General features: G+C 46.5%; 1 protein-coding gene across 2 annotated transcripts in view; it reads left to right on the top strand.

The window, feature by feature from the left end:
- MYO1D (myosin ID) overlaps positions 1–26,488 on the top strand; it is a 512,976-nt gene that overhangs the window by 220,692 nt on the left and 265,796 nt on the right. For both annotated transcript variants that reach the window (XM_086923844.1, XM_086923845.1), the window contains exons 12-14: positions 12,970–13,040; positions 16,153–16,227; positions 21,657–21,789. In XM_086923844.1, coding sequence (XP_086779970.1) covers positions 12,970–13,040; positions 16,153–16,227; positions 21,657–21,789 — 279 coding nt within the window. The remainder of the gene's footprint in view (positions 1–12,969; positions 13,041–16,152; positions 16,228–21,656; positions 21,790–26,488) is intronic.

The raw sequence follows: 26,488 nt of genomic DNA, 5'->3' as shown, positions 1-26,488 counted from the left end.
GCGATAGGAAAACAGTGGTCACAACTTTGGTCATGGCAAAGTTGGATTATTGTAATAGTTTATTTCTTGGTGCCCAACAGGGGGTACTTAATAAATTGCAGGTACTACAAAATGCGGCGGCTAGGTTCATTTTGGGGATCCCTAAATTTGTCCCCGTGTCTCAGGAGCTGGTCAAGCTGCATTGGCTCCCAGTCCGAAAGAGAATTCTTTTCAAAGCTTTATACCTAGTATTCAAGTCCTTACAAGGCGGTACTTTTATTGGTACCGTCCGACTAGAAATCTTAGATCAGCTGACATGGGGCTGATTGCGGTCCCGCGTATTAAGAGAGCGCGCTGGTGAGGTACTGGGTTTTTCAGAACCGGTACTAATCCGGTAACCCAGCGGTGTCAGGGCAACACCCAAAGACCCCGGATTCCCCTGTCTTGGCAAACAGAGACACGGGATACTTCTTGATGACGTCAAAGACCAAAGTTTATTGGTTGCAACCAGGAACAGAGATCTACGAAGTACACACGGGTAGTTCGTCTGAGACTGCACACTTCTATGAAAGGAACATGGTCTTTTATGCCGAAAATTACGCCTCTGGCAACATTACAATTTACATTTGGTGCATACAAACTGACCAATAGCAATGTAGCATTTCAAAAGTATCGAATGACGACAGGCAAAAACAATCTCTTTTTCCGTTGTCCAGCCCACCAAAAACGATTGCACACATGCTTGGTTTCCTGTTCGATCAGGCCGGACAAACCCATCATAAACCCTTCAACCCAGATCGATGAACATGTCGTAAAGGAAAAGCAGAAACAGATGGAAAGGAGATAGAGGAGGTGCGAATGGTGTACCATACACTCGGACACGTCCTGTCCTTTGATCTTTGTCAGGCCAGCTGCTGCACAAGGAACTGGCTCAGCGGGATGCGCCCCAGGCGAGGAGTCAGTTCGGCCAGGTCAACCAGAAGTCAGCTAAGGCGTACGTGTCAAGGACTTTCTCGGCCGCAGTCATCGGGCCTATGTTAGGGCAACCACACAAAATGGCTGCCACATACAAAATGGAACCCGGAGGTTCAGACTAAATCCTCAAATGCAGAGTGTTCTCCTATATCGATTCATACGAAAACACACAGACACGTTACACTCGCCATTTGCAGTCTGTAGAGACCAAAATCGTCCATTTCCGACTATCTTTATAAATCGGGCTCGGAACTATCGAACCCAATTCGGAACCACGGAACCACAGACCTCCTTTTGCCCTATCATAGGCAATAAACCCAGACCCATTTTAATCTGAATCCGGATCTATATTCATCAGATCATCGATATGCTGCTGTAGCATCATCCTATTACTAAGCATCTTTCTCTGGTCAGGTTTCCGTACGCACAAAGTAGCACAATGGCCACAAATAGCAGGAGCACACTGTACACAGAGACAGAACATGAACAGGATTGCTAAGACCATCCCAATAACCATCAGAAGTTTCAAACCCCAAGTGGATATCAATCCCCATAACCATCCCATCAAAGACCAATCTCCTTTGTCCAGATGGACAGAATCGGAGATTTTGTGCAATTTGGAAATGGCCTGGAAGACTGATGGAGCGTTGTCTGGAATAAAAACACAGCAGCTTGATTAAATCAATCTACAAACTCCACCTCGATCTGCCAGGATAACATCAAGGGCAACTCTATTCTGAAGTGTCATAAGTCTATCCGACTGGAGCTCAGCAGTCAGGTTACCAAGGGCACCGGCAGTTTCAACTATGGTGGACTCGACCACTCTTGTCAGCTGCCGAATATTCCTACTGTTAGCCATAGGTCCCCAGAACGGCAGAAAACCCTTAACGAAATCTCCCAATTCTTGACCTGCAGTGTCTTCTTGGCTAAAGACACCTCTAGCAATTCTCGTCTTGTGGTAATCCGCCGCCGCTGTAAAAGTGGGGGGTAACAGAAAGGAAACAAAACATGTGCCCGAAAAGTCATGGGGCAACCATGTATAGGCTTTGTCGTAGCAAACAAAGTAGGTACCCTTAGCAGCTAAGAACGCTGGGGAAGACTGAGACGGAAACACGTAAGTCTCAGCGCAAACGCTCTTCCCTAACTGAGCCTTCGGATTCTTACCATTGCCCTGCAAACAATAGTAGCCCTTATGGGGCGCTATCCAGATCGGTGGAGAACTTTTCGCTCGCTGGTTAATACTCAGACTAACTCCATATCCAGTTACGTTCCAACCACTATATGTTTGCCTCTCATCTTTCGGAATAGTCTCTACTGCATTAGTCCCTCTAATCATGTCGACTATGCCTCTAGCTAGAGGGCTATTCTTCGGATTATCTTTCGGTGAACGTAGGGGGTGAACACTGTGGGCGTAGATAAACATGGTTCTGTAAGCTCGAATCGAACCATTTAAACTGAAGGGCCAAACCAGATAAGGAATACCCTTATCGGTTGTATGAGGCATCAAACCACAAATCCAGCAGTTAGTTGTATTAATCACTAACTGATGCTGGTGCAAAAGTTGAATGAAAGAATTATTAGAGAATTCCAAACGTCTGACTACCTCATGTTCAGGCAAAGGGTGGAAAGAATGAGAAGAAATAGTAGGTGAAGGTGTAGGTTGCACAGTGGAATTAGACGTCATTTTAAAAATAAATGCTACATAACCAGCTATAAAGATCATGACGCTTAATAGCAAAAATATACATGGCATCAAAAAGCATTTCTTCGACATTATTTTGCATATACGTTTTCTAAAAGTCAATGTCTGCACAGGTCTCTCCAACACAAAGAAATCCATCCTAAACTAAAGGTGCTGCCCGCGGTGGTTGGTTGATTCTGCTTGAGAGTGCCTCTGCTGCACCCAGGAAGGTTGCCTCGGGCCAACAGAACCCTCGACCTAGTGTCTCAGGCTTACACTCCCAAGACTGTGGCAACCGCGACCCTAGCAGCGAGAACCGGATGGCAGTTCAAGAAAAACAAAAATGAGTAGATCCTTGGCGGAGAGTTAACCTGCAAACAATAAAAAATCAACTTTATTAATGCTTTATTTGTCCTTAATTCTCGGTCTCAAATTGTATCGGTTTCTTCCAGGTAGTTCTTGATCGGTGAACAAAAGATGAGGCTCGGTAGTGTCCAATCGTACTGCAGGAGGTACTGATGCTTGTAAAAGTCGATCGCTCTCCTTTTCTGAACTAGTTCCAATTAAACGAGCAACGCTGAACGGCATGAACTTCGGGATTGTGTCAGTCTCAGAGTCTGCAAGACCCTCTTGGACCCACTTGTCATAGGGCAAAGGCAAAGGTGCTTTTTTGGTATGCGAGCCGTGGATCCAGTTGCGCTTGCCACGCACTCGCACCGCAGATCTCGTAGACAACAGGACTTGATAGAGCCCAGTCCAGTGGGGCTGCTCGTTCTTCGTTCGCTGGAAGTTTCTGACGAAAACCCAGGCACCGGGTTCAATAGCGTGGCCTGGATCCTCTGTAGCTTGAGGAAGACTGTCGTATACCTGTTGGCGTAAAACACTCATTTTAGTTGTCAATTCACGCAAATAATCAAGCAAAACAGGGTGTATGAGGTCGCTGAACCTCGTCGGTCTTGGTACGCCCCAAACATTCGCCGGGCGACCAAACACAACTTCATATGGACTCAAACCCATTCTCGAATGCACAGTCATTCGGGTGGACAAAAGTGCTAATGGCAGAGCATCTGGCCATTGTAAACCAGTGCTTTCCTGAATCTTGGCTAACTTCAACTTAAGGGTGCCATTGTAGCACTCGACTAAACCAGCTGATTGGGGATGATTTGCAGCGTGGAATTTCTGCCTAATCCCGAGACCATCACACACTCTCTTCATAACTTGACCCACAAACTCACTTCCGTTATCACTCCAGATGATTCTCGGCATTCCAAATCTCGGGGAAAACGCTTATCAAAACTTTTGCTGTGGACAAGGCGGTATTGTCCTTAAGGGGGTAAGCTTCTACCCATCTAGAAAAAGAGCAAACGACCACTAACACATACTTCAAGTTGTTGCATCTTTCCATATGAATAAAATCTAGCTGCAAAGCCTCGAACGGATACGTAGGAGGAGCAAAATGACCAGCTGGTGTCGGAGTTCCCTTACCAGGATTATCATCAAACACACCATACAGTTAACTAAATTCTCTGCACATCTGGGGATCCCTACATTCTGCCAAACCGGAGCCAACAACTTGCAAATCCCTTTCACACTAATGTGTGCCACTCCATGTGCCATTGTAACAACTGGAAGCACATACGCGTTAGGCAACAACCATCTCTGATGTTCAGACAAATCAGTCCAACACCCATTCGAGTCTAACCTACCCTTACTTTCTCTCCATTCATCCAACTCTTTCTCTGTGGCCTCACTCTGAATAACTTTCACGCTTTCAATGGTGTATTCACACATACCCTTCTCTGGAACCCATCTCGCCGGACCCGCAACATACATTCGACTCATCACGTTTCAAGCAGTTTCTTTCGCAACTTCATCCGCAAACGCATTACCACGACCAACATCATCCGTAACCTTTTTATGGGCACTGCATTTCACAATCGCTACTTGCAAAAGTAACGTAAGAGATTCAAGAAGTTCATTCACCAGTTTTCCATGCTGGATCTTCTTCCCATGCGATGTCAAAAACCCACGTTCACGCCACAATCGTCCAAAACTATGAGCCACACCAAACGCATACTGACTATCTGTATACACATTCACTCGTTTCCCTGTCGCCAAAACACATGCTCTCGTAAGTGCAATCAGTTCAGCCGCTTGTGCGGAATTATGTGGGATACGTGCAGCTTCAACGACCGTATGCAAAGTCGTCACAGCATATGCTGCAGTTGTATCACCATTCGGTAATTTGAAACACGAACCGTCAACCCACAAAGCATCATCACAGTCAGGGAGAGGAGTATCCTTCAGATCTATTCTCCCTTTCGTCTCTTCTTCGGTTCTCAAAAAACAATCGTGTTGCTCTTCACTATCATCATCTGTCTCAAGCGAAATCGGCAACAATGTAGCCGGGTTTAGAGTATTGCACCTCTTGATGTGCACATGGCTTGCTAACAACGTAAGCTCATACCCTGACAACCGAGCACTAGTTAAGTGCTGTGTCTTCGTACGATTCAGCAAGGTATCCACTGCATGTGGAACCATGACCACTAACGTATTGTCCATAACCAAACCCGCAGATTGTCGAATCGAAACAGCCGCTGCCGCTGTAGCTCTCAAGCAACTCGGCAACGCTCTAGCTACAGGATCTAAAGTCGACGAAAAGTACGCACATGGGCGTTGCTTCCCGCCAAACTGCTGAGTCAAAACCGATAATGCACATCCCTCTCTCTCATGGACATACAATGTGAAAGGCTTACTGTAGTCGGGTGTACCCAACACAGGAGCCGAACACAACGCATTGCGTAATTCAGAAAAACTTTTTTGACATTCATCAGTCCAAGGAATCGGATTCGGAGTATCCTTAACTGTAAGAGCTATCAAAGGCTTCGCTAGAAGAGTAAAATTTGGGATCCACTGTCTACAGTACGACGTAATACCCAAAAACGCACGTACTTCTCTCTGTGTCGTAGAGACACTCATTCTTGCAATAGTCTGAATTCTTTCTGGGGTAAGTTTCCTTCCCTCCTTCGATAAGAGGTGACCTAAATAGGTAACTTCTTGGCGACAGAATTGCAGTTTCGAGAGAGAAACTTTATGATGGCAATCAGATAAATGAGACAACAAGGACACAGTGTATGTGTAAATGTATAGGCATTTATATAGCGCACTACTTACCCGGAAGGTCCCAAGGCGCTTCGACCGCTGCGAAACCCTTCCTGGCTTCCCTGAGAGATGGTCCCTTAATGGGTATCTCCAGGTTGAGACCAGGCATCCCCGGCGGTCTGGTGGGGCGGTTAGTGAAGATGAGGCAAGCTAATGCCCAGAGTTGCCGAGTGTGATCGCTGATCAGAGTGGGCACCGAGGCGAGAGAATTATCGAGTCCGCTGACCCTGGTCCAGAAACCTGCCGCGCCGGGAATCGAACCCTGGTCCCGGGCCGTCCTCTGCTCTCGGGTCTGCCGCCTCTAACCAGTGAGCCACACTACCTCACAGTGGCATCCTTACAGATGTCATCGGTATCAGCAGCAACCAACAAATCGTCAACATACTGGATAAGGGCTGCACCTTCAGGAAAAGCTAATAAGTCAAGTTGAGTCTTCAGAGCTTGACTGTAGATCGATGGACTCTCGCAATAGCCTTGCGGAGCGCGTTTAAAGCGGAAACTTCGTCCTCCTAAAGAGAATCCAAAGATATCTCTACTCTCCATGGCAATCGGGATGCTGAAGAAAGCATTCTTCAAGTCGATCACCGAAAACCAAGTGGCAGAAGCAGGAATCAATGTCAATAATGCAGTAATGTCAGGCACAACAGGAAATTGTGGAACAACAATCTTGTTCACTTCACTGAGGTCGATAACAAATCTATACACAGGAGGCTGTGAAGAATCAGTTCTTTTCAAGACAGGCAAAACCGGACTATTACACACATTACCTCGAGTCTCTTCAACAACACCTTTGTCAATCCGATCATAAATGATCGCCAAAAGTGCACGCTCACCATCACTTGAAATAAGATATTGTGGAATGCGCGGTAACTTAGCATTCGCCTTCAACGTCACAACATATGGAGCAATATCTAACAGGCCCTCATCATTCGGACCCATAGCCCATAATGAATCTGGTAGCAAAGACAATTCAGGTGGGAGACAATCCTTCGATACATATATTGGAGAGATCACATTCTCACCCAGAGTAAGATGTACTCCTAACGGAGAACAGTACAAAGTCGCATACAATCTCTTCAACAAGTCAAGGCCTAGCAAATTCTCATTACAACCTGTAGTCAAAAGAAGGGGTGCTTCAAACCTACGAGGACCAGCAGAAAGAGGCAATGGAACAGAAATCGGATTCGTAACGGGGGCGCCAGAGAAACCTATAGAAACATTATTAAAGCCAAACAAAGGTGCGCCAGGGAGCTCAGAACGCATAATAGAACTCTTCGTAGCACCAGTGTCTAGCAGAAAAGGCTCTGATACACCTGATGCAATTACTTCCACGTAGGGTCCACTCTGATCTACTGGAATCGAAACAACTCCCTCTCTTTGTCCATGGCTGTCCTAGCAATCATTGCCTTGCGCTTCATCGCCTTCAACATAATAATCATCCACGTAGTACTGTGTAGACCTACCAGACGAATTCTGCTGTTGGTCAAAACTATTCATTGAATTCTGCGGAGGCAAAGGGCGCGCGTTCTGTCCGCGACCTCTACCTCTAGGCGCTTGTTGAGCACCTCTACCTCTCGCACCAGGAGCACTATTTGCACGTTGCAACAGAACGGGACAACTATTCTTGTAATGGCCCTCTTCTCTACAATACGCACACTGATTAGGCCCATACTGACTACGCTGTTGAGGAGTCTCGTCTCTTTGCGAGTTCCTCGAATACTGTGGTGATTGTTGATAATCACGCTGATTATTAACACGGGGTGGATAAGCTTGTTGTAGAAGAACTTTAGTCTTCAATTCCTTAGTCTTCTTATTCGCTTTCTCTAACTCATCCTTACGCCTATTCTCATAGTACTGAGCCGTAGCTAGAATCTGCGCCGATGTAGAAACGGGCCAAGCACTCTCGGAATCCTTCAACTTGGTACACAACTCAGGAAGAAGATTGTGCACGAATTTATCAACGAATAATCTTTGGCCACCCTCGGTAGCCATATCCTGACCACTATGGTCGACAAACATTTTTTCAAAACGCGAAAAGAAATCCGAAACAAACTCATCTTTTTTCTGCTTACACACAGACAATTTATCCCAATTAACACGGACCTCGGGCATCAAGGTCTTCATGAAAGTGATAATTCTACCAGGAAGTTCAGTAATAACATTTTCAGGCTTAGCACCTCCAACTTGTCTATCATTTGCAGCAACAAGATTCACCCACGAATCACCCAATTCATTATCATGATCCGTATGTCGAATGACATTCCAGATGGGCTGTGGAACTACATTCCCAAACAACATATCTATATCCGCCAAATTCATAACGCACGAACTCACAGTTTGCGTAAGTTCTTCATAATATCCTGCCGGATTCTTCCGCGGATCAGGTAAAGTCTGCTTAAGAGCTAGAACTTCTGCACGATTCCATGGGACATGAACCCACACTCGCTGAAAATGCGCATCAACAGGTGGATGAGCATTAGGATCAGCAGGTCTCCAAACCGGAGGAACCTCTCGCATCGGATACTGATGCGCATGTCTCCTAACTGACGGGTCTGTCTCAAACAGCCGTTCAGTAGGAACATCACTTCGAAGCGACAATAACGTCGACACCTCTTTCTCGATGTCGTGTAAACTCACAATCGTCCCTTTAACAAACTCTGAACGCAATCGAAACAATTCCGCAGGAACTCTACCCACTTCGTCCGTCCATTGTTCATGGAGGAACGCACGCATAAGCTCAAAAACATAACGTTGCTTTGGTGCTTCCCATTGCCGGAAAACATCCATGATACCCTCTAGATCATACTGGGACTTATACGTCACCCATCTACGTGCCATATGATTCAAAACCACTCGCTCATCTGTATCGGGCAATTGACTACGCAGCTGTCTACGCTCGCTCACAGAAGACATACCCAATTGTCCCAACCAAGGAGTCAAGAAACCAGAAAAAGCAGCGGTCATCCGCTGTCTAGGAGAAGGAGTAGTCGGAAGGACAAGAGGAGACGAAACAGTAGTAGAAGGATCCATAGTCGGAACAGGCATAGAGGCAGTAGTAGCAGGAAGAGACAAAGTTGGCAGCCCCTGAGAAGGTTGCGCCAAAGGGACAGTAGCCAACGAAGGAGCTGGCTGTGGAGGAATTACAGGAGGCAAAGCAACCAGCACTTGCACGGCCACAACCATTCTGCACATAAGGTGGGGGTGAATTTAACAAATGCGACATTAAAGGATCTTTTGTAAGATCCTTCTCGTCTTTCTGCTCTTTAGACGGCAATACCGGGTAGCATCGGTCTACCGCTAACTTCTTCACTCTAAGAATCTGCTCACTTTCTTTCTCTTCTTCATTATCTCTGTATGCAACGGCAGCTTGCACCATTTACATACCCTTCTTATTCTTCTTCGCTAACTTTATTTCGTTCTGTTTGGCTTCTTTGCGCCATATGCGGAAAGAGTCAAACATCGCCGGCCGGGCTTTCTTCTTGAACAACTTCACTTCAAGGTTATCTAAGACTTCTGTCTCGAAACTACCATAACGGGGCCACTGTAGGACACCGTCACTCTTCGTGTATTTTACCCAAATCTCATTGTAGCTAATAGGACCTACACCATGTTTCACATACAACTCGTATGTAGGAGTTCCGATCGGAGGAACCGGACACGAATCCTCTAACCGGGTATCCCTCAAAGTACCACAACTGAACACATTTCTAAGACTGCTAAAACCAGGCATCTTGCTCACTAGTCTAGCTTCAAACAACAAGGGGAATCTAAATTGATAATCTCGTGAATATACGAATCCCTTGGCTTTGGGTCCTGCAGGTACCAAATCAAAGCTATCCACTAAAGGATACAAAACAAACTAAGGACTAGGAGACGCTCCGTCTATACTTAACTGAGTTGTCTGGCGTCACCAGAAGACCCGTCAATCGTCTCGCTCTACAAACGTCTAAGGCTCCAAAACAGGGCGACAGTCAGGGCAGCAGTCCTTCGTAGCCGTCGGAAAGCGGGAAACCTCGCAGCAAAGACTTTCGGACCACGACGACATACAGGGGTCGATGAAGTGGCTGGCCTTCCTCCAGAATTTTCTCACGAAGCTTCTCACGAACCTCTGGCTTGGACCGGTACCGCTGAAGTCGCCCCACGTGGGCGCCAATTGAGGTACTGGGTTTTTCAGAACCGGTACTAATCCGGTAACCCAGCGGTGTCAGGGCAACACCCAAAGACCCCGAATTCCCCTGTCTTGGCAAACAGAGACACAGGATACTTCTTGATGACGTCAAAGACCAAAGTTTATTGGTTGCAACCAGGAACAGAGATCAACGAAGTACACACGGGTAGTTCGTCAGAGACTGCACACTTCTATGAAAGGAACACGGTCTTTTATGCCGAAAATTACGCCTCTGGCAACATTACAATTTACATTTGGTGCATACAAACTGACCAATAGCAATGTAGCATTTCAAAAGTAGCGAATGACGACAGGCAAAAACAATCCCCTTTTCCGTTGTCCAGCCCACCAAAAACGATCGCACACATGCTTGGTTTCCTGTTCGATCAGGCGGGACAAACCCATCATAAACCCTTCAACCCAGATCGATGAACATGTCGTAAAGGAAAGGCAGAAACAGATGGAAAGGAGATAGAGGAGGTGGGAACGGTGTACCATAAACCCGGACACGTCCTGTCCTTTGATCTTTGTCAGGCCAGCTGCTGCACAAGGAACTGGCTCAGCGGGATTCGCCTCAGGCGAGGAGTCAGTTCGGCCAGGTCAACCAGAAGTCAGCTAAGGCGTACGTGTCAAGGACTTTCTCGGCCGCAGTCATTGGGCCTATGTTAGGGCAACCACACAAAATGGCTGCCACATACAAAATGGAACCCGGAGGTTCAGACTAAATCCTCAAATGCAGAGTGTTCTCCTATATCGATTCATACGAAAACACACAGACACGTTACACTCGCCATTTGCGGTCTGTAGAGACCAAAGTCGTCCATTTCCGACGATCTTTATAAATCGGGTTCGGAACTATCGAACCCAATTCGGAACCACGGAACCACACTGGGGAGGCAGAAGCTTTGTGCTGGGCGCAGCCAAAGCTTGGAATGCCTTGCCTCACGCCCTCAGAAAACTGACGGACCCTATGGCCTTTAGAAGAGCTTTAAAGACTTGGCTGTTTACCATCTGATTTTCTAACCTGTCTCTAACTCAGGAGTAACACTTAGCGCCAGGACACCTACCTCGGGTAACAGAGCCCTGTACAAATGTCAAAAATAAATAAAGAGTGAGAGGAGCTCGAGAGAGAGATGAAGGTGATTGAGGAGATATAGGGTGATGAGATGGGAACAGAGCAGTGAGGTGCATAGAGAGTGGTGAGATGGAAGCAGAGCAGTGAGGTGCATAGAGAGGGGTGAGATGGAAGCAGAGCAGTGAGGTGCATAGAGAGGGGTGAGATGGAAACAGATCAGTGAGGTGCATATAGAGGGGTGAGATGGAAACAGAGCAGTGAGGTGCATAGAGAGGGGTGAGATGGAAGCAGAGCAGTGAAGTGCATAGAGAGGGAGGAGATGGAAACAGAGCAGTGAGGTGCATAGAGAGGGAGGAGATGGAAACGGAGCAGTGAGGTGCATAGAGAGGGGTGAAAGGGAAGCAGAGCAGTGAAGTGCATGGAGAGGGATGAGATGGAAGCAACAAAAAGATTGTTGCACCAGGCATCACCAGTGCTATAGCTGGCCCTGATCCGTATTATCACAGCAGGACTTGTGACATTCGTGATCTCTTTACCAAGGGGTCGCTTAGAAGTTGGTTGCCCTAGTAACCATTCTGCACAAGCCTTAACCTTGCTCTAGTTACAGAGTGCCACAATCTTCCAACTAAGACCTGTAGCAGGCTTCACGTCTGGCCAGTATCCAGGATCAACGAGTCACCGTCAGACCCTGACTGATCCCCCACCCACATGTGGGTGTTCTGATTGAACGCAATGCAAGGAGCTTGGCGCAATTAGAAAGATCAGAGGAAGACTGTTTCTGTTGGAGCAAACCAAGGCTGATTTGTATGTGGTTGAAACCTTTCTGTAGTTGTACAGATGAGCTAAAAACAGTTGTATGGAATATGCCCAGAGTAATTATCAGTGGCTCACATTGCTTCAAGCAGTTCCATCTATGTTCTGTAGATGGTATTAAAATCTTCAAGTTCTTGCAGCAGAGTGACAGTGCAACCTTGCCGATTAGGCACGCGTTCGCCAGAGCTGGTGCAAGGATGTTGGTACCCAAGCGAAAGTGACGTTTTGCCCTCCCAAAGTCCCTACGCCCTTTACTAGGGATCACATTTGATGCTTCTTGGCTCATTCTGGTGCCATTTGCTGCTATTGGTTAGGCAACTGCTTAGTGTTAGATTTCCCGAGAACCAGCATCTGCACTCTTTATGAGATCATATGTTCATTTCTTTTTGATGTTTCTTATTCCAAATTTCTTGCTTTCTTTATTTCTTTCCTTCTCTTTTTCTCTTTCTTTCTCTCCTTTCTTTCTTTCTTTCTCTCTTCCTCTTGTCTGTCTTCTTGACATTCTGTTGCTGGCTTTTTATTCCTATTATTATTGTTGTTCTCTCTTTATTTATTTCCATCTTTTGTCTATGATTGATTCTAAATCTGCTCTGATCTCTTTTTTCCCTTTTCCCACTCTCTCTTAAGAACTCCTCTGAGCAGCCTGCTGCTCCGACCCCAGGCTGAGTCTGCTAGAGGTGTGCTCCGAAAGACCCGATAGCTTTTTTCGCCTGTGTATCGCCATTCTGAGCTGGTCGTGCTTGGCCTCTGTTTTATGTCCTGTATTCCTGTCTGTAGCCAGGCCTGGAGCTCTGTCCTCTGAGGCATGTCCTCAGTGTATAGCCTCTTCACTACATGAAGGCCATGGATGGTTTGTTTAATAAATCCAAGCATGTTGAAGGCTGGGAGGGGAGCATGATCTGCTGCATGTGCTACATTGATGTCTCTCCATCTGTAAGCACGTAGGTCTACCCCAGTACGTGTCCTTAACTTGTTGACCTTGTGATTTAATTTTTTATGCAAGGCATGTGCACAATGATTGGGATTTCAGATCATAAAAGGAGAGCTCGTCCATTGTATGTCACATGACGCTGCCTCGATGACGTAGGACAGCTTCTCAATGTTTGTATTTTTCAGGTGTGCGCCACAGACAAATCCCTGGAGTTTGACCGAGATTTCCGGATCAAGCACTACGCTGGAGATGTGGTGTGAGTATGTGCGGAGTAGGTCTTGTTGAAATGTAATTTTGCAATTCCACACAGTGGTGGTAAGTGGCCTCGTTTTAACTTATGGGCGATCAACCCTTCAGTTGGGCATCTATCCTCTTGGCAGAACTGCCCATCTGCAAACGGAAGTGGGAAGCGGCGCAAGGGTCTGCATCAGTTGCATTTGGAATCACTAAATTGACTAACATCTCGGCGTAGTGCAGGGTTTGCAGCCTCTTCTGTCAATGCGAAGGGAATAAAGAACTCCCTGGTTCCCTTCTCTTCTGACATCCAGGGCTCCATGTGGAAAAACAAATACTTACTGCGCCTGAAGCCATGCTGATTACGGGTCACTGAAGAGTACGAGGACACCCAGCAGTGATCTTACAAAGACCCCTTAAGTAAGCCCCTTGACTGCCAGTTTGCGTATCTGTGCAATTTCAAGAATTGCCTGAGAGTGGAAGTGTAAGAGTAGCAGTGATATTCTGGAAAGGGTTGTGTCCTGCGGTCAGCATACTCTGGGAGTGGTGCTTTGGTGCCAGTTGCTGGAGTGTGGTGCGAGCCGGGTAGTGAGGGATGCGGCATTGCCTGGCAGCAGCGGACAGGCAGGAAATGTCGTGAATCTGTACGTGGTCTGGGTCGGTCTCCGCAGTTTGGGTTTTGTATACTGAAACACTGAAAGATTAGGTGGTGATGCAGGCAGCAGGGGTTCAAACTGCCACCATAGGACCCTCCACGGCCCTTCAGTGGAGCGATGAGGAGGTCGCCTGGCACAAGGAGACATGTCAGTTGCACGGCACTCTTCCATTCCCTATGTTGAGGAGCTGGCAGCAGTGAGAAGGCTGGTGCTATGAGGCACTTCCTGTGTGCTTCATGAGGATGACTGATTGGCAGCAGGGTTGTAAGGAGGCGATGTGTGTTATTTCATGTACCTCTGTCTGGAGAGGTGGGCTAGTGTGACTGACATGTAGAAGAGCACAGGGCCACGTGGCTCTTACTGTGTCCTGCATATTGACTGACTAGGTAGTGTGGCTGGCAGCAGAAGCAGGTTGAGGCCATGTGGCACTTCTGTTCTGGGTATTTGGGTGTTGTGAATGGGCACAGGGTCTGGGGTTGAAGCAATGTGTCACGGTCTGTGATATGCATTCTGAGAGACGGGTTGGCATGACCAGCAGTGTGGTATTTCGGAGCCATTTGGCATTCCTGCCCCTGTGAGATACAGAGTAGTGTGAATGATTGAATGAGAGTTTTTTTGTATAGCACAACTTTCACTCCAAGGAGCATCTTGGCGCTTAGCGGAAAAGGACATCTAGTAGATTTCACGGAGGAGAGGATGACTGAGTAAAGCGTTTAAATAAGAGATAGTGCCAGGTGATCTGGGGTAGCAAAAATCCACGTTTTTAGGACGCGACTGACAAAAGGGGAATGTTGGGTCACTTGCCATGTTCTGGCTGCTGAATTAGTAAATTAAGCAGAAGCAGGCAGGCCAAGACGGTGTGGGACGTTCTATGGTCACAACAGAGTGACTGATGGGTTGGCGTACTCCACAGAAGCTGGGGCCATGGGACACTTCCTGCTCAACACATTCTGGGATTTGACAGACAGGAATAGTAAATTCAGCGAATTGAGTAGGCCTGGGCGATGTGAGGCTTCCTGTTTTGGGTATTGGAAGTGGGATGGTGTGGTTATCAGGAGGGACATGCCAGTCCATGAGACGCTTCGAGTGGTCTTCCATGGAGGGCTGGGATAGCGCACTTCTGTTCGGGACTTCTTGTAAATCCTGTTGTGGGTAGTGAGGAACGTGGGCGAGTATTTGGGAGGCGGAAAAAGACAGGACACAGTGGCACACTAGTGGGTTTTCAGAGATCGCTAGAGTATTTCACAAAAACTAGTCGGTTGGGACCATGCACAATTTCCTGCTATGGGTCCCCAGAAGTGGGCGGGCTTACTTGTTTACGAATAATTCATCAAAACTCTTCAAGCTTGAAAACAATCTGAGTCCATGCTGGAATTATTACAGACGCCTGAGCTCCTGCTCCTTCACTCCATAAACACTATGTTTGACTGATGTCATCTCCCGTCACATTATTTTAATTGCCATCATTTATAGTTTATTATGTTTTATTTACAAAAAGCAGCCCAATTCCATCTTTCATTAACACCACGCAGTTTGTCTGCGGATCACTCACAAGTGGCATGTTGTTTCAGTTTGACCTTTCCCCTCTGTCTGGATTGGCTGAGACAAAATACACTTCCTGCTGCGGGTACTGAGATGGCTTCCTGTATTCGACAGACGCAGGCAGACCTGGCCATCAGGCGCCTTTGTTTGTGTCCGGCGTTATTTAAGACGTTTGGTTTAAATAAAAATACATATGTATGATTTATTTACTAGTATCGGCTCTCATCCAGCCCACTTCATCCATTGATCTTCTGCAGTGTCATGCACGTTTTGCTTCCGCCCGCCACACAAAATTGGTGAACGGCTCAGCCCACTTTAGCCACTGGCTTCCTTTGTTATACTGCTTGTGCACAAAGTGCACTCCTGCCAAAGAAGGAGTCCCCTTCACTCTCCAGGACTTCTGGCATAATGATTTTTTATTTTAAAAATACATTTATTTATTTAACTTTGTGAGGGCCTGTTGGCTCCCTGGATGCTGCCACTGGGCACTCAGTACCACTTGGTGTTGCTCCTCATCTCTCATGTGCTCTGCAAGTGGTACCACTTAAAAATGGGCTTTTAAGACGTATAAAGATGGCCGCCTGTGCGTGCATTTTTATGGGTGGCATCTTTGTATGTTTTTGGAAAACCTTATTGCAAAAACATTCAAAGGCATCTGCTTGAGTGTGAGCAAACACTGGAAGTCATCTTTGAATATTTTTGGAAAGCTTGTTCACAAAAGCATTGAAATATGACCACCTCTGCATGCAAATGTGGCTGCATTCCAGGTTGCGCGGTTTTTAATGGATTTGTAAAAACATTTTACTAAAACATTAAAAACCCAAACACATTGGCAATCCCACTAGGCTGGCAGCCAGTGCCAGACCTACTGTCTTTGCCAATGCTTTCTTGTACATTAGGGTTCGACACAGCTGATGCTCTTTATTTTTGTTGCAGGTACTCTGTAGTTGGATTCATCGACAAAAACAAGGATACCTTGTTCCAGGATTTCAAGCGCCTGATGTACAACAGGTAGGAACCCAACAGGCATTGGCCACAGTCATGAGCCGGCAGACCGGTGCCAGGTTTTGCCCTTTCTGCTACCCAGATGGGTCTTTGTCAGATCAGGCCACTTTGTGGAAAGGCAGACTCCTAACATAGAAGACTTCATGCTCACAAAGGTGTAAATTGTTGGCAGCCATCTTGGCGGGCTGCGCATGATTCCTCTGGCTGTGGCGTTGGATCAATGGTGGGTTAGTAGCCACCTTAGCTTGCTTAGGGGTGCCGCCCCGAGACATTAGATGTCCAGCCATTGGATTCTTATATTCAAGTGAAAAGGAGGTTTAGAATGATATGTTGTGTTCGTGGCGGTAGGTGTTGCAGGCATATCAGAAATGTGGATACCTTCCCCCTTCGAGGACTTCGTTCCAAGCCCTCCTGTCTTTCCTCCACTCTTGTCCCATTACACCTACATGTTACAACTGCCTAGCTCTGCATAGTGACCAGACTCTTCTAGGCACTTGATTTAAGACATTCTCCTATAGGATACTCAGTCTTCAATTTGAGCCCCTCGCCCTTTACATGTTTTGTTGGCTCCCTTTCCTTTGCTTCCCTTCAGACTGATCCTTCTGTCACTTCTCTGCTCTGTTCCAAAGGAGTCCCCACCCAGAGTGCAGAACTACTCTCGAGTTACTGAGTTCTTCACTGGCATCAAGGGCGCCCTCCACCCATGGACATCAGTTCTCTAACATGTCCGGGGTGGTGAACGCGACATCATGCACCCGTTGACTTCCAGTGACATCACAAAATCCACCCCTTCATGCACCCGTTGACTGCCATTGACCTCACAGCATCCACCCCTTCATGCACCCGTTGACTGTCAATGACATCACAGCATCCCCCCTTCATGCACCCGTTGACTACCAATGTCATCACAGCATCCACCCCTTCATGCACCCGTTGACTGCCAATGACATCACAGCATCCACCCCTTCATGCACCCGTTGACTGCCAATGACATCACAGCATCCACCCCTTCATGCACCCGTTGACTGCCAATGACATCACAGCATCCACCCCTTCATGCACCCGTTGACTGCCAATGACATCACAGTATCCCCCCTTCATGCATCTGTTGACTGACAATGTTATCACAGCATCCACCCCTTCATGCACCCGTTGACTGCCAATGTCATCACAGCATCCACCCCTTCATGCACCCGTTGACTGCCAATGTCATCACAGCATCCACCCCTTCATGCACCCGTTGACTGCCAATGACACCACAGCATCCACCCCTTCATGCCCCCATTGACTGCCAATCACATCACAGCATCCACCCCTTCATGCACCCGTTGACTGCCAATGTAATCACAGCATCCACCCCTTCATGCACCCATTGACTGCTAATGACATCACAGCATCCACCCCTTCATGCACCCGTTGACTGCCAATGTCATCACAGCATCCACCTCTTCATGCACCCGTTGACTGCCAATGACATCACAGCATCCACCCCTTCATGCACCCGTTGACTGCCAATGACATCACAGCACCCACCCCTTCATGCACCAGTTGACTGCCAATGACATCACAGCATCCACCCCTTCATGCACCCGTTACCTGCCAATGACACCACAGCATCCACCACTTCATGTCCCCATTGACTGCCAATGACATCACAGCATCCACCCCTTCATGCACCCGTTGACTGCCAATGACATCACAGCATCCACCCCTTCATGCACCCGTTGACTGCCAATGACATCACAGCATCCCCCCCTTCATGCACCTGTTGACTGACAATGTTATCACAGCATCCACCCCTTCATGCACCCGTTGACTGCCACTGTCATCACAGCATCCACCCCTTCATGCACCCGTTGACTGCCAATGACACCACCGCATCCACCCCTTCATGCCCCCATTGACTGCCAATCACATCATCCACCCCTTCATGCACCCGTTGACTGCCAATGTAATCACAGCATCCACCCCTTCATGCACCCATTGACTGCTAATGACATCACAGCATCCACCCCTTCATGCACCCGTTGACTGCCAATGTCATCACAGCATCCTCCCCTTCATGCACCCGTTGACTGCCAATGACATCACAGCATCCACCCCTTCATGCACCCGTTGACTGCCAATGACATCACTGCACCCACCCCTTCATGCACCCGTTGACTGCCAATGACATCACAGCATCCACCCCTTCATGCACCCGTTACCTGCCAATGACACCACAGCATCCACCACTTCATGTCCCCATTGACTGCCAATGACATCACAGCATCCACCCCTTCATGCACCTGTTGACTGCCAATGACATCACAGCATCCACCCCTTCATGCACCCGTTGACTGCCAATGACATTACAGTATCCACCCCTTCATGCACCCGTTGACTGCCAATGACATCACAGCATCCACCCCTTCATGCACCCGTTGACTGCCAATGACACCACAACATCCACCCCTTCATGCACCCGTTGACTGCCAATGACGCCACAGCATCCCCCCCTTCATGCACCCGTTGACTGCCAATGTCATCACAGCATCCACCCCTTCATGCACCCGTTGACTGCCACTGACATCACAGCATCCACCCCTTCATGCACCCGTTGACTGCCAATGACATCACAGCATCCCACCCTTCATGCACTTGTTGACTGACAATGTTATCACAGCATCCATCCCTTCATGCAACCGTTGACTGCCAATGTCTTCTCAGCATCCACCCCTCCATGCACCCGTTGACTGCCAATGACACCACAGCATCCACCCCTTCATGCCCCCATTGACTGCCCATCACATCACAGCATCCACCCCTTCATGCACCCGTTGACTGCCAATGTAATCACAGCATCCACCCCTTCATGCACCCATTGACTGCTAATGACATCACAGCATCCACCCCTTCATGCACCCGTTGACTGCCAATGTCATCGCAGCATCCACCCCTTCATGCACCCGTTGACTGCCAATGACATCACAGCATCCACCCCTTCATGCACCCGTTGACTGCCAATGACATCACAGCACCCACCCCTTCATGCACCCGTTGACTGACAATGACATCACAGCATCCACCCCTTCATGCACCCGTTACCGGCCAATGACACCACAGCCTCCACCACTTCATGTCCCCATTGACTGCCAATGACATCACAGCATCCACCCCTTCATGCACCTGTTGACTGCCAATGACATCACAGCATCCACCCCTTCATGCACCCGTTGACTGCCAATGACATTACAGTATCCACCCCTTCATGCACCCGTTGACTGCCAATGACATCACAGCATCCACCCCTTCATGCACCCGTTGACTGCCAATGACACCACAGCATCCCCCCTTCATGCACCCGTTGACTGCCAATGTCATCACAGCATCCACCCCTTCATGCACCCGTTGACTGCCAATGACATCGCAGCATCCACCCCATCATGCATGCGTTGACTGCCAATGACATCGCAGCATCCACCCCATCATGCACGCGTTGACTGCCAATGACATCACAGCATCCACCCCTTCATGCACCCGTTGACTGCCAATGTCATCACAGCATCCGCCCCATCATGCACGCGTTGACTGCTAATGACATCACAGCATCCACCCCTTCATGCACCCGTTGACTGCCAATGTCATCGCAGCATCCACCCCTTCATGCACCCGTTGACTGCCAATGACATCACAGCATCCACCCCTTCATGCACCCGTTGACTGCCAATGACATCACAGCACCCACCCCTTCATGCACCCGTTGACTGACAATGACATCACAGCATCCACCCCTTCATGCACCCGTTACCGGCCAATGACACCACAGCCTCCACCACTTCATGTCCCCATTGACTGCCAATGACATCACAGCATCCACCCCTTCATGCACCTGTTGACTGCCAATGACATCACAGCATCCACCCCTTCATGCACCCGTTGACTGCCAATGACATTACAGTATCCACCCCTTCATGCACCCGTTGACTGCCAATGACATCACAGCATCCACCCCTTCATGCACCCGTTGACTGCCAATGACACCACAGCATCCCCCCTTCATGCACCCGTTGACTGCCAATGTCATCACAGCATCCACCCCTTCATGCACCCGTTGACTGCCAATGACATCGCAGCATCCACCCCATCATGCATGCGTTGACTGCCAATGACATCGCAGCATCCACCCCATCATGCACGCGTTGACTGCCAATGACATCACAGCATCCACCCCTTCATGCACCCGTTGACTGCCAATGTCATCACAGCATCCGCCCCATCATGCACGCGTTGACTGCCAATGACATCACAGCATCCACCCCTTCATGCACCCATTGACTGCCAATGACATTGCAGTATCCAATCCCTTTTCAGTGCTGTAATAGGGTGGTCCTGTCTTAGTCACGAACTGACAAGTTGGAGGTCGAAGGATCCCAAATGGAGCCTGGCTCCTCCCTGCAGTCTCCGAGAGACTCCAATCATTGCAAACAAAGACACTCAGCTTGTCACTTCACAAGTTGCTAAGAGATATTCTGATGTCTGAAAGAGATCTTTGACTTTTTATTTCTCTGTAAGAGGTTTAGGCCCATACATGCCCCTTAAGAATGCTTGGCTTACTTTTCAATATGTGTCAATACGCTGATTGCGATTTGTTTATAACACTTCCCAACAAGTGTTTATTTCTGCCGAAATTAACCCAGAATAGAAAACTTATAATAACTAAAGGTTGAAAAAACTCACCGCAAAGTGCTCAACATATTCCCGGCACGTTAGATGCCGATTTTGATACAAGTGCATAATTCAGTGACCATTATCACAAAGATTGTAACGTGTGGCCTGAAGGTAACACGAGTCACTCTGCGATCATTTTACATAAAATTCAAATTATTGAACTACACGTGAAGATGTTGTGCTCTGCAGAAGGCACATTAACCCTCCGAACTGTATTTTGATCAGTCAGACTTGTGACTCGATCGCACACAGATAGCTCTAGCGAAATCCTCGAGCCATGTTTACTTTTTAGTTCCTGCCACTGCTTTGATGCTCCCTGAGTTCACAGTGTTGCTAGAGTGATGTTTACTTGCACTCCCTGTCTTCATGCTACTGAGTCCACCTGGAACCATGTTTATTTTCAGTTCCTGCCCTCATGCTCCCTGAGTCCACCTGGTTCATAGAGCCATGTTTACTTGCAGTCCCCACCTTCATGCTACTGAGTCCACAGTGTTCATAGAGCCATGTTTATTTTCAGTCCCCACCTTCATGCTACTGAGTCCACAGTGTTCATAGAGCCATGTTTATTTTCAGTTCCTGCCTCTGCCATCATGCTCCCTGAGTCCACAGGAACCAAGGTCGAGGCCAGATGTAACCAATGGCAAGCCACGGCTGCCCACTGCTGCTAATCCTTCATGTCCACTGTCCCTTCCTAAAGTATGCTTCTCTTCCATTTATACTTACAGCTCCAATCCTATCCTGAAGGGCATGTGGCCGGAAGGGAAGCTGAGCATCACAGAAGTGACCAAGCGACCCTTGACTGCGGCCACTATGTTCAAGAACTCCATGATCGCTCTGGTGGACAACCTGGCCTCAAAGGTAAGCAACGTCTCCTCCAGCCAACCCTTAGGCCAGGCCGTGCCAAGACCAGCCTTGCGATGGCATGGGGGTCGATGTATTCGACGGTGTTCAATCATTCTCAGGGTATCTTATTAACATGATGGTACTGTACCTGTCTCTGCCAGGGATTTAAATGCACAAGTGCAGACCAGAAAATCGCTTCTGACTTGAATAATTGTCATAAATGCAGCAGTGGGAATTTGCTAACCTCTGCGACTGCACAACTCTGACCTTACTAGCTGCTGTAAGTGCACAGCCTCACCAACAGCGGTAACTGCACGAGTATGATCTCCTGCAACTGCACAATTGCTACTTCACTAACCAATGTGACTGCCCATGTCTGTAAATGCACAAGTGTGACCTAATTAATCGCTGTCACTGAGCAAGTGTGACTTCACTAACCGGTTTAAATGTGTAAGTTAGACCTCACTAACTGCTAGAACTGTGCACGTGTGGCCCCACTAACTGCTGTACCTGCAGACACCGGAGCAGGGGTCACAGGTCTGGAATGAGACGCATGTATATGGCCACTGAGAAGTACATGCACACTGGAGCAGGAGGCAGGGATGCTGGGACAGGAAGACATGATCACTTGGAAAGGGGGTGACATGTCCACAGACAGTGGAAGTGGGACATGTGCACAAAGGCATTGAGATAGGCGAGGCACATGAATATGAACATTGAGAAGATTGAGCACTCCAACCAGCAAAATGAAAAGATCCAGATATCCCTCCATGTCAAGAGATCAAGCCATTGGCAGATGACACCACCTATTAGAATGCAACACCTGCCACCAACATATTCACTCACTGCACTAATGCAAACTGTCTCCTTGAGAATGAGAAGCAGCAATCGGAAGTGGTAAAAAAAAGATTGAGAAGGGGAGAGGGCCAAAGCGCCTCCCTTAATGTTTCCTTGCTTGTTATGCAAATGTTTCTTAGAGAAGACTATGCAACGTTACTAGTCCTCGTGCCGGCTCCCCCTCAGAAAGTTCTACTGTACAGCTTGCCCGCAGTATGCTACCCTCTGATGCCTTCAGTTTGTTTATCCTTTGCTTGTTTTATGCTTTTTTTTCTGCCTTTTCTACTCACTTCTGACTTTTATTTTGCCACTTTCCGCTCATTTCTGAAATCTATTTTGCTTCATTCTGAACGTTTTTACCTTAACTTTTCCTCTTTCTGCTTGTTTCTGACCTCCATTGTGCCTCATTCTGCTAGTTTCTGACTTTTATTTTGCCTCTTTCTGCTCATTTCTGACCTTAATTTTGCCTCTTTCTTCTCATTTCTAACCTCTATTTTGCCTAATTCTGCTCATTTCTGACATTAATGTTGCCTTATTCTGCTAGTTTCTGACCTATATTTTGCCTCATTCTGCTCATTTCATACCTTAATTTTGCCTCCTGCTCATTTCTGACCTCTATTTTCCTGTTTCTACTTGTTTCTTCCCTCCTATTGCCATTTTCCCCCTCCCCACCACCCAGCGCAAGGACACTGAAAACTCAAGACCTAGCTCCTCGACTAAGACATCAAATCCACAGCGACCAAATATCCCTAGGGGTGGCAGTGCTGTGCTATAAAAATGCTGATTGAGTGAGTTTTTTTGTCAAGTTTTATTATTGAATATCCCTTAGGGGGAATTAGACATACAGTCAAAAGTCCATATCATATCAGCATTTAATTCAGTGATTCAGATAGCACAAATAAGAGGACTAAAACAATATCTGCTATAGGAGTTGATCAAATAAAAAAAAGAAAATAACTGCATATTACTAAAAATGATGGATGAAAAAATAATCAGTAGTCTAACTGTTTGGCATGCCTTGAAACAGTTGTAATAACCAGTTAATACTCAGCAGATTTCAGTTAAGGCTGGTGTTAATAAACTTTTTAATGGCATCCCACATAGGTTTGTGAGTATGTTATTCTTTAAAGTCCTTAAAGCTTCGATCTTCTGTTAAAAGAAAATAAAGACAAAAAAGCAGACCTAGTACTATTCCTTGTTTCAATTAGCACAGTAATAATAAAGGAGAGGAAAAAAGACAAGCATGTAAGTATGTAAATGCAAGTGCAATATATATTGCACATCACATTTTCACATGTAGACAAATTAAATCTTTAACCTCTAGCTAGATTTCACCATTTTCCGGGTTTTTGTTCCTGCACAGCGCATCGGACTAGAGGTGTTTTCGCCTAAGAGTGTATAGGTAATTGGTACTTCGCACTGTCATTTACAGCTTAGGGTAAAAGAAAGGGAAGGTGAGAGCACTGAAGTACCTGGTCGGTCAGGGGCAGTTTATTTATGGTGTAGGATTCACGGTCACAAACCCCTCCACCTAAATGCCTTTCTCAGCCCTCATCCATGTGGTCTGCTGCCTTTTATCATATTGCATCACAAACAAATGTCACAATAAGATGTATTTACTCACTTCACCATATCACGAGGAAATAACAGCCCACTTCTGTTCTCAGTATCTAGGTTGCCCTGCAATCTCCTTTTGACTGTATATTTGCCTTTGACCCTGCATAGCGCTTTACTGCTCTGTGGCTTAGTTCATGCTATAGAAATGCCACACACACACACACACACACACAATTACACATTGCTGTTACATCTCTGTATTGTTCTTGGTAGAAAAGCACTCTGTCCTCTATAGTATTTCGATGATTAGAGGTTGAAGTGGGCAGAATCTCTTGGGAATGATCTGCCAATCTTTTTTAATTTTACTAAAACAGTTCCTTACTTTTTGTTAAAAAAAACAACCACTCCCATTCAGATAATGCCAACCATCAAGTACCTTTCTCTGAAATGGAAGGGGAGGTTTCTTCAGTTCTGTTAACCCAAGGAAGAGGCAGACAAAGAAATAAGAAACCAACCTTCTCACCAGGGTGCCTGCTACTTGAAAGATATAGAAATGTGTTCAACTCGTAAATCAGAAAATATAGAGGCTGCTTTGGAGCCAGTATAATTGATGAAGCGATTTGAAGCTTCAAGGTGAGATAGCTGTATTCTTTTTGAGAGGTAGTGTAAGAGTGTTTGTAGCGGAGTTCTGGAGAGTGTCCTTCTAAAAGAAACTTCTAAAAAAAGGTTAGCACAAGGAATAGTTTGATTATTTATCTAAATATATATTTTGGAAGCACTTTAAGCACAATTTGTTTGCACATTTTGCCACAAACTAACTTCTACTGTGTAGAATACAACTTTTAAATAATTAGAGAGAGATGTATTGAGCCAATTAGAGGTTGCAAAGCCTATGATTCTCTAAATCACAGGGTTTGTGACCTGCTAAATGGCTTTTTTTTAAATGTACTAAACCATTTTGCAAACCCATAACCGTTTACTGAATCGTAAAATGGGTTTAGAAATGCATTATGCACCCTGAATTGCAATTTGGAAGGGGGTTTGGCTCTCTTACAAATTATGGTTCACAGATATATGCATCAATGATTTGCAACCACAATTGCGGTCAAATTAGCCTGTAAACCATTGTAAAGTTAAGAAAAAAAGTTTTTTTCACCTTAAATGCAGATGTGGTTCCTTTAATGAAAATGGGCTGCTTTTAAAAGTAACCTATTTTATTTAAATGCGATCACAATCATGGTAGTTTGCCGACCCCACCATACAACCTTCCCAGTGATAGAAACCAGTCAGTGTGAGTCCAAATTTGCTACCTGCCTCGTGAATATTGATGAGGTAGGTTCAATTGCACCCACCCTGAATGGTGATTTTGCCAAACGACCTAATAGTTCACAAAATAAGAATTGATTTACAAAAAGTCGGTGCGTAGTTTGCAACCACTTTTTGTGATGTAATCCTTTTATTTGCATATTCACTGTGCTTCCAGTGGCAGGCTGGGACCTCCTAGAACTATAAACATATGTTATTAGTCCCCACTGTCCCAACCAGAGTTTAGCTCTGTGACAGTGTGGTTCCACACACAGATATTGGCAGTGATTGCATTAACCATCTGAGCTTTTGTAAAGTAAAAGTATACATTTCCTACCAATCATTTTAACTTGCTTTCATTTTTCATTTAAAGAGAGCTAGATTTTAATCAGCATGGTGTCAACTGATCACTAGTCGCATGAAATGTAAATGTTCAGAGCAGCATGTGTGTGGCAGAGCATAGCCAGGACTCACAAGAAAGCAAAGATAAATAATAGATGAGGAATATCATGCTGCTGCATATATCACTCTTTCCCCCTTAAACCCAGCACAAATGCATCAAAATAATAAAATGCAATATCAGACCTAAATAAATTCTGCAGCAACAGCATACAACATTTTAGATATTAACAAAGAGTGCCAAACACCAAGAAATGTATATTGACATTGGGAAACAACATGGTTTCTAACAAAGAGCAATCTACAGTATTTGACTCTTATTGATGGTGTCTAACCCTACCCATCCTTTTGACTCTGTCTTCAATAGAAATGGACCATCCAGTTTGAGCAGCAAGTCCCTTGTGACCTAAAAACAAAATCCAAATTAGAAGTGGACTGTGGATCACAATCTGACCCCAAAGGATATTCAGCAGACCCCCAACAATATCTGTGCATCCTTGTGTATTCACCAAGAACCTCTCACTCAGGAAATCTATATCCTGTCTTATCTTATCACACTTCTCCCCTTATTTGACATTCCAAACTCTTCCCTCTTCGTTTACCACCTTCTGCAGAT

Source organism: Lissotriton vulgaris, chromosome 5, assembly GCF_964263255.1.
Source record: "Lissotriton vulgaris chromosome 5, aLisVul1.2, whole genome shotgun sequence".
Taxonomy (NCBI): Eukaryota; Metazoa; Chordata; class Amphibia; order Caudata; family Salamandridae; genus Lissotriton; species Lissotriton vulgaris.
This window is presented reverse-complemented; position numbering and strand designations above follow the sequence as displayed.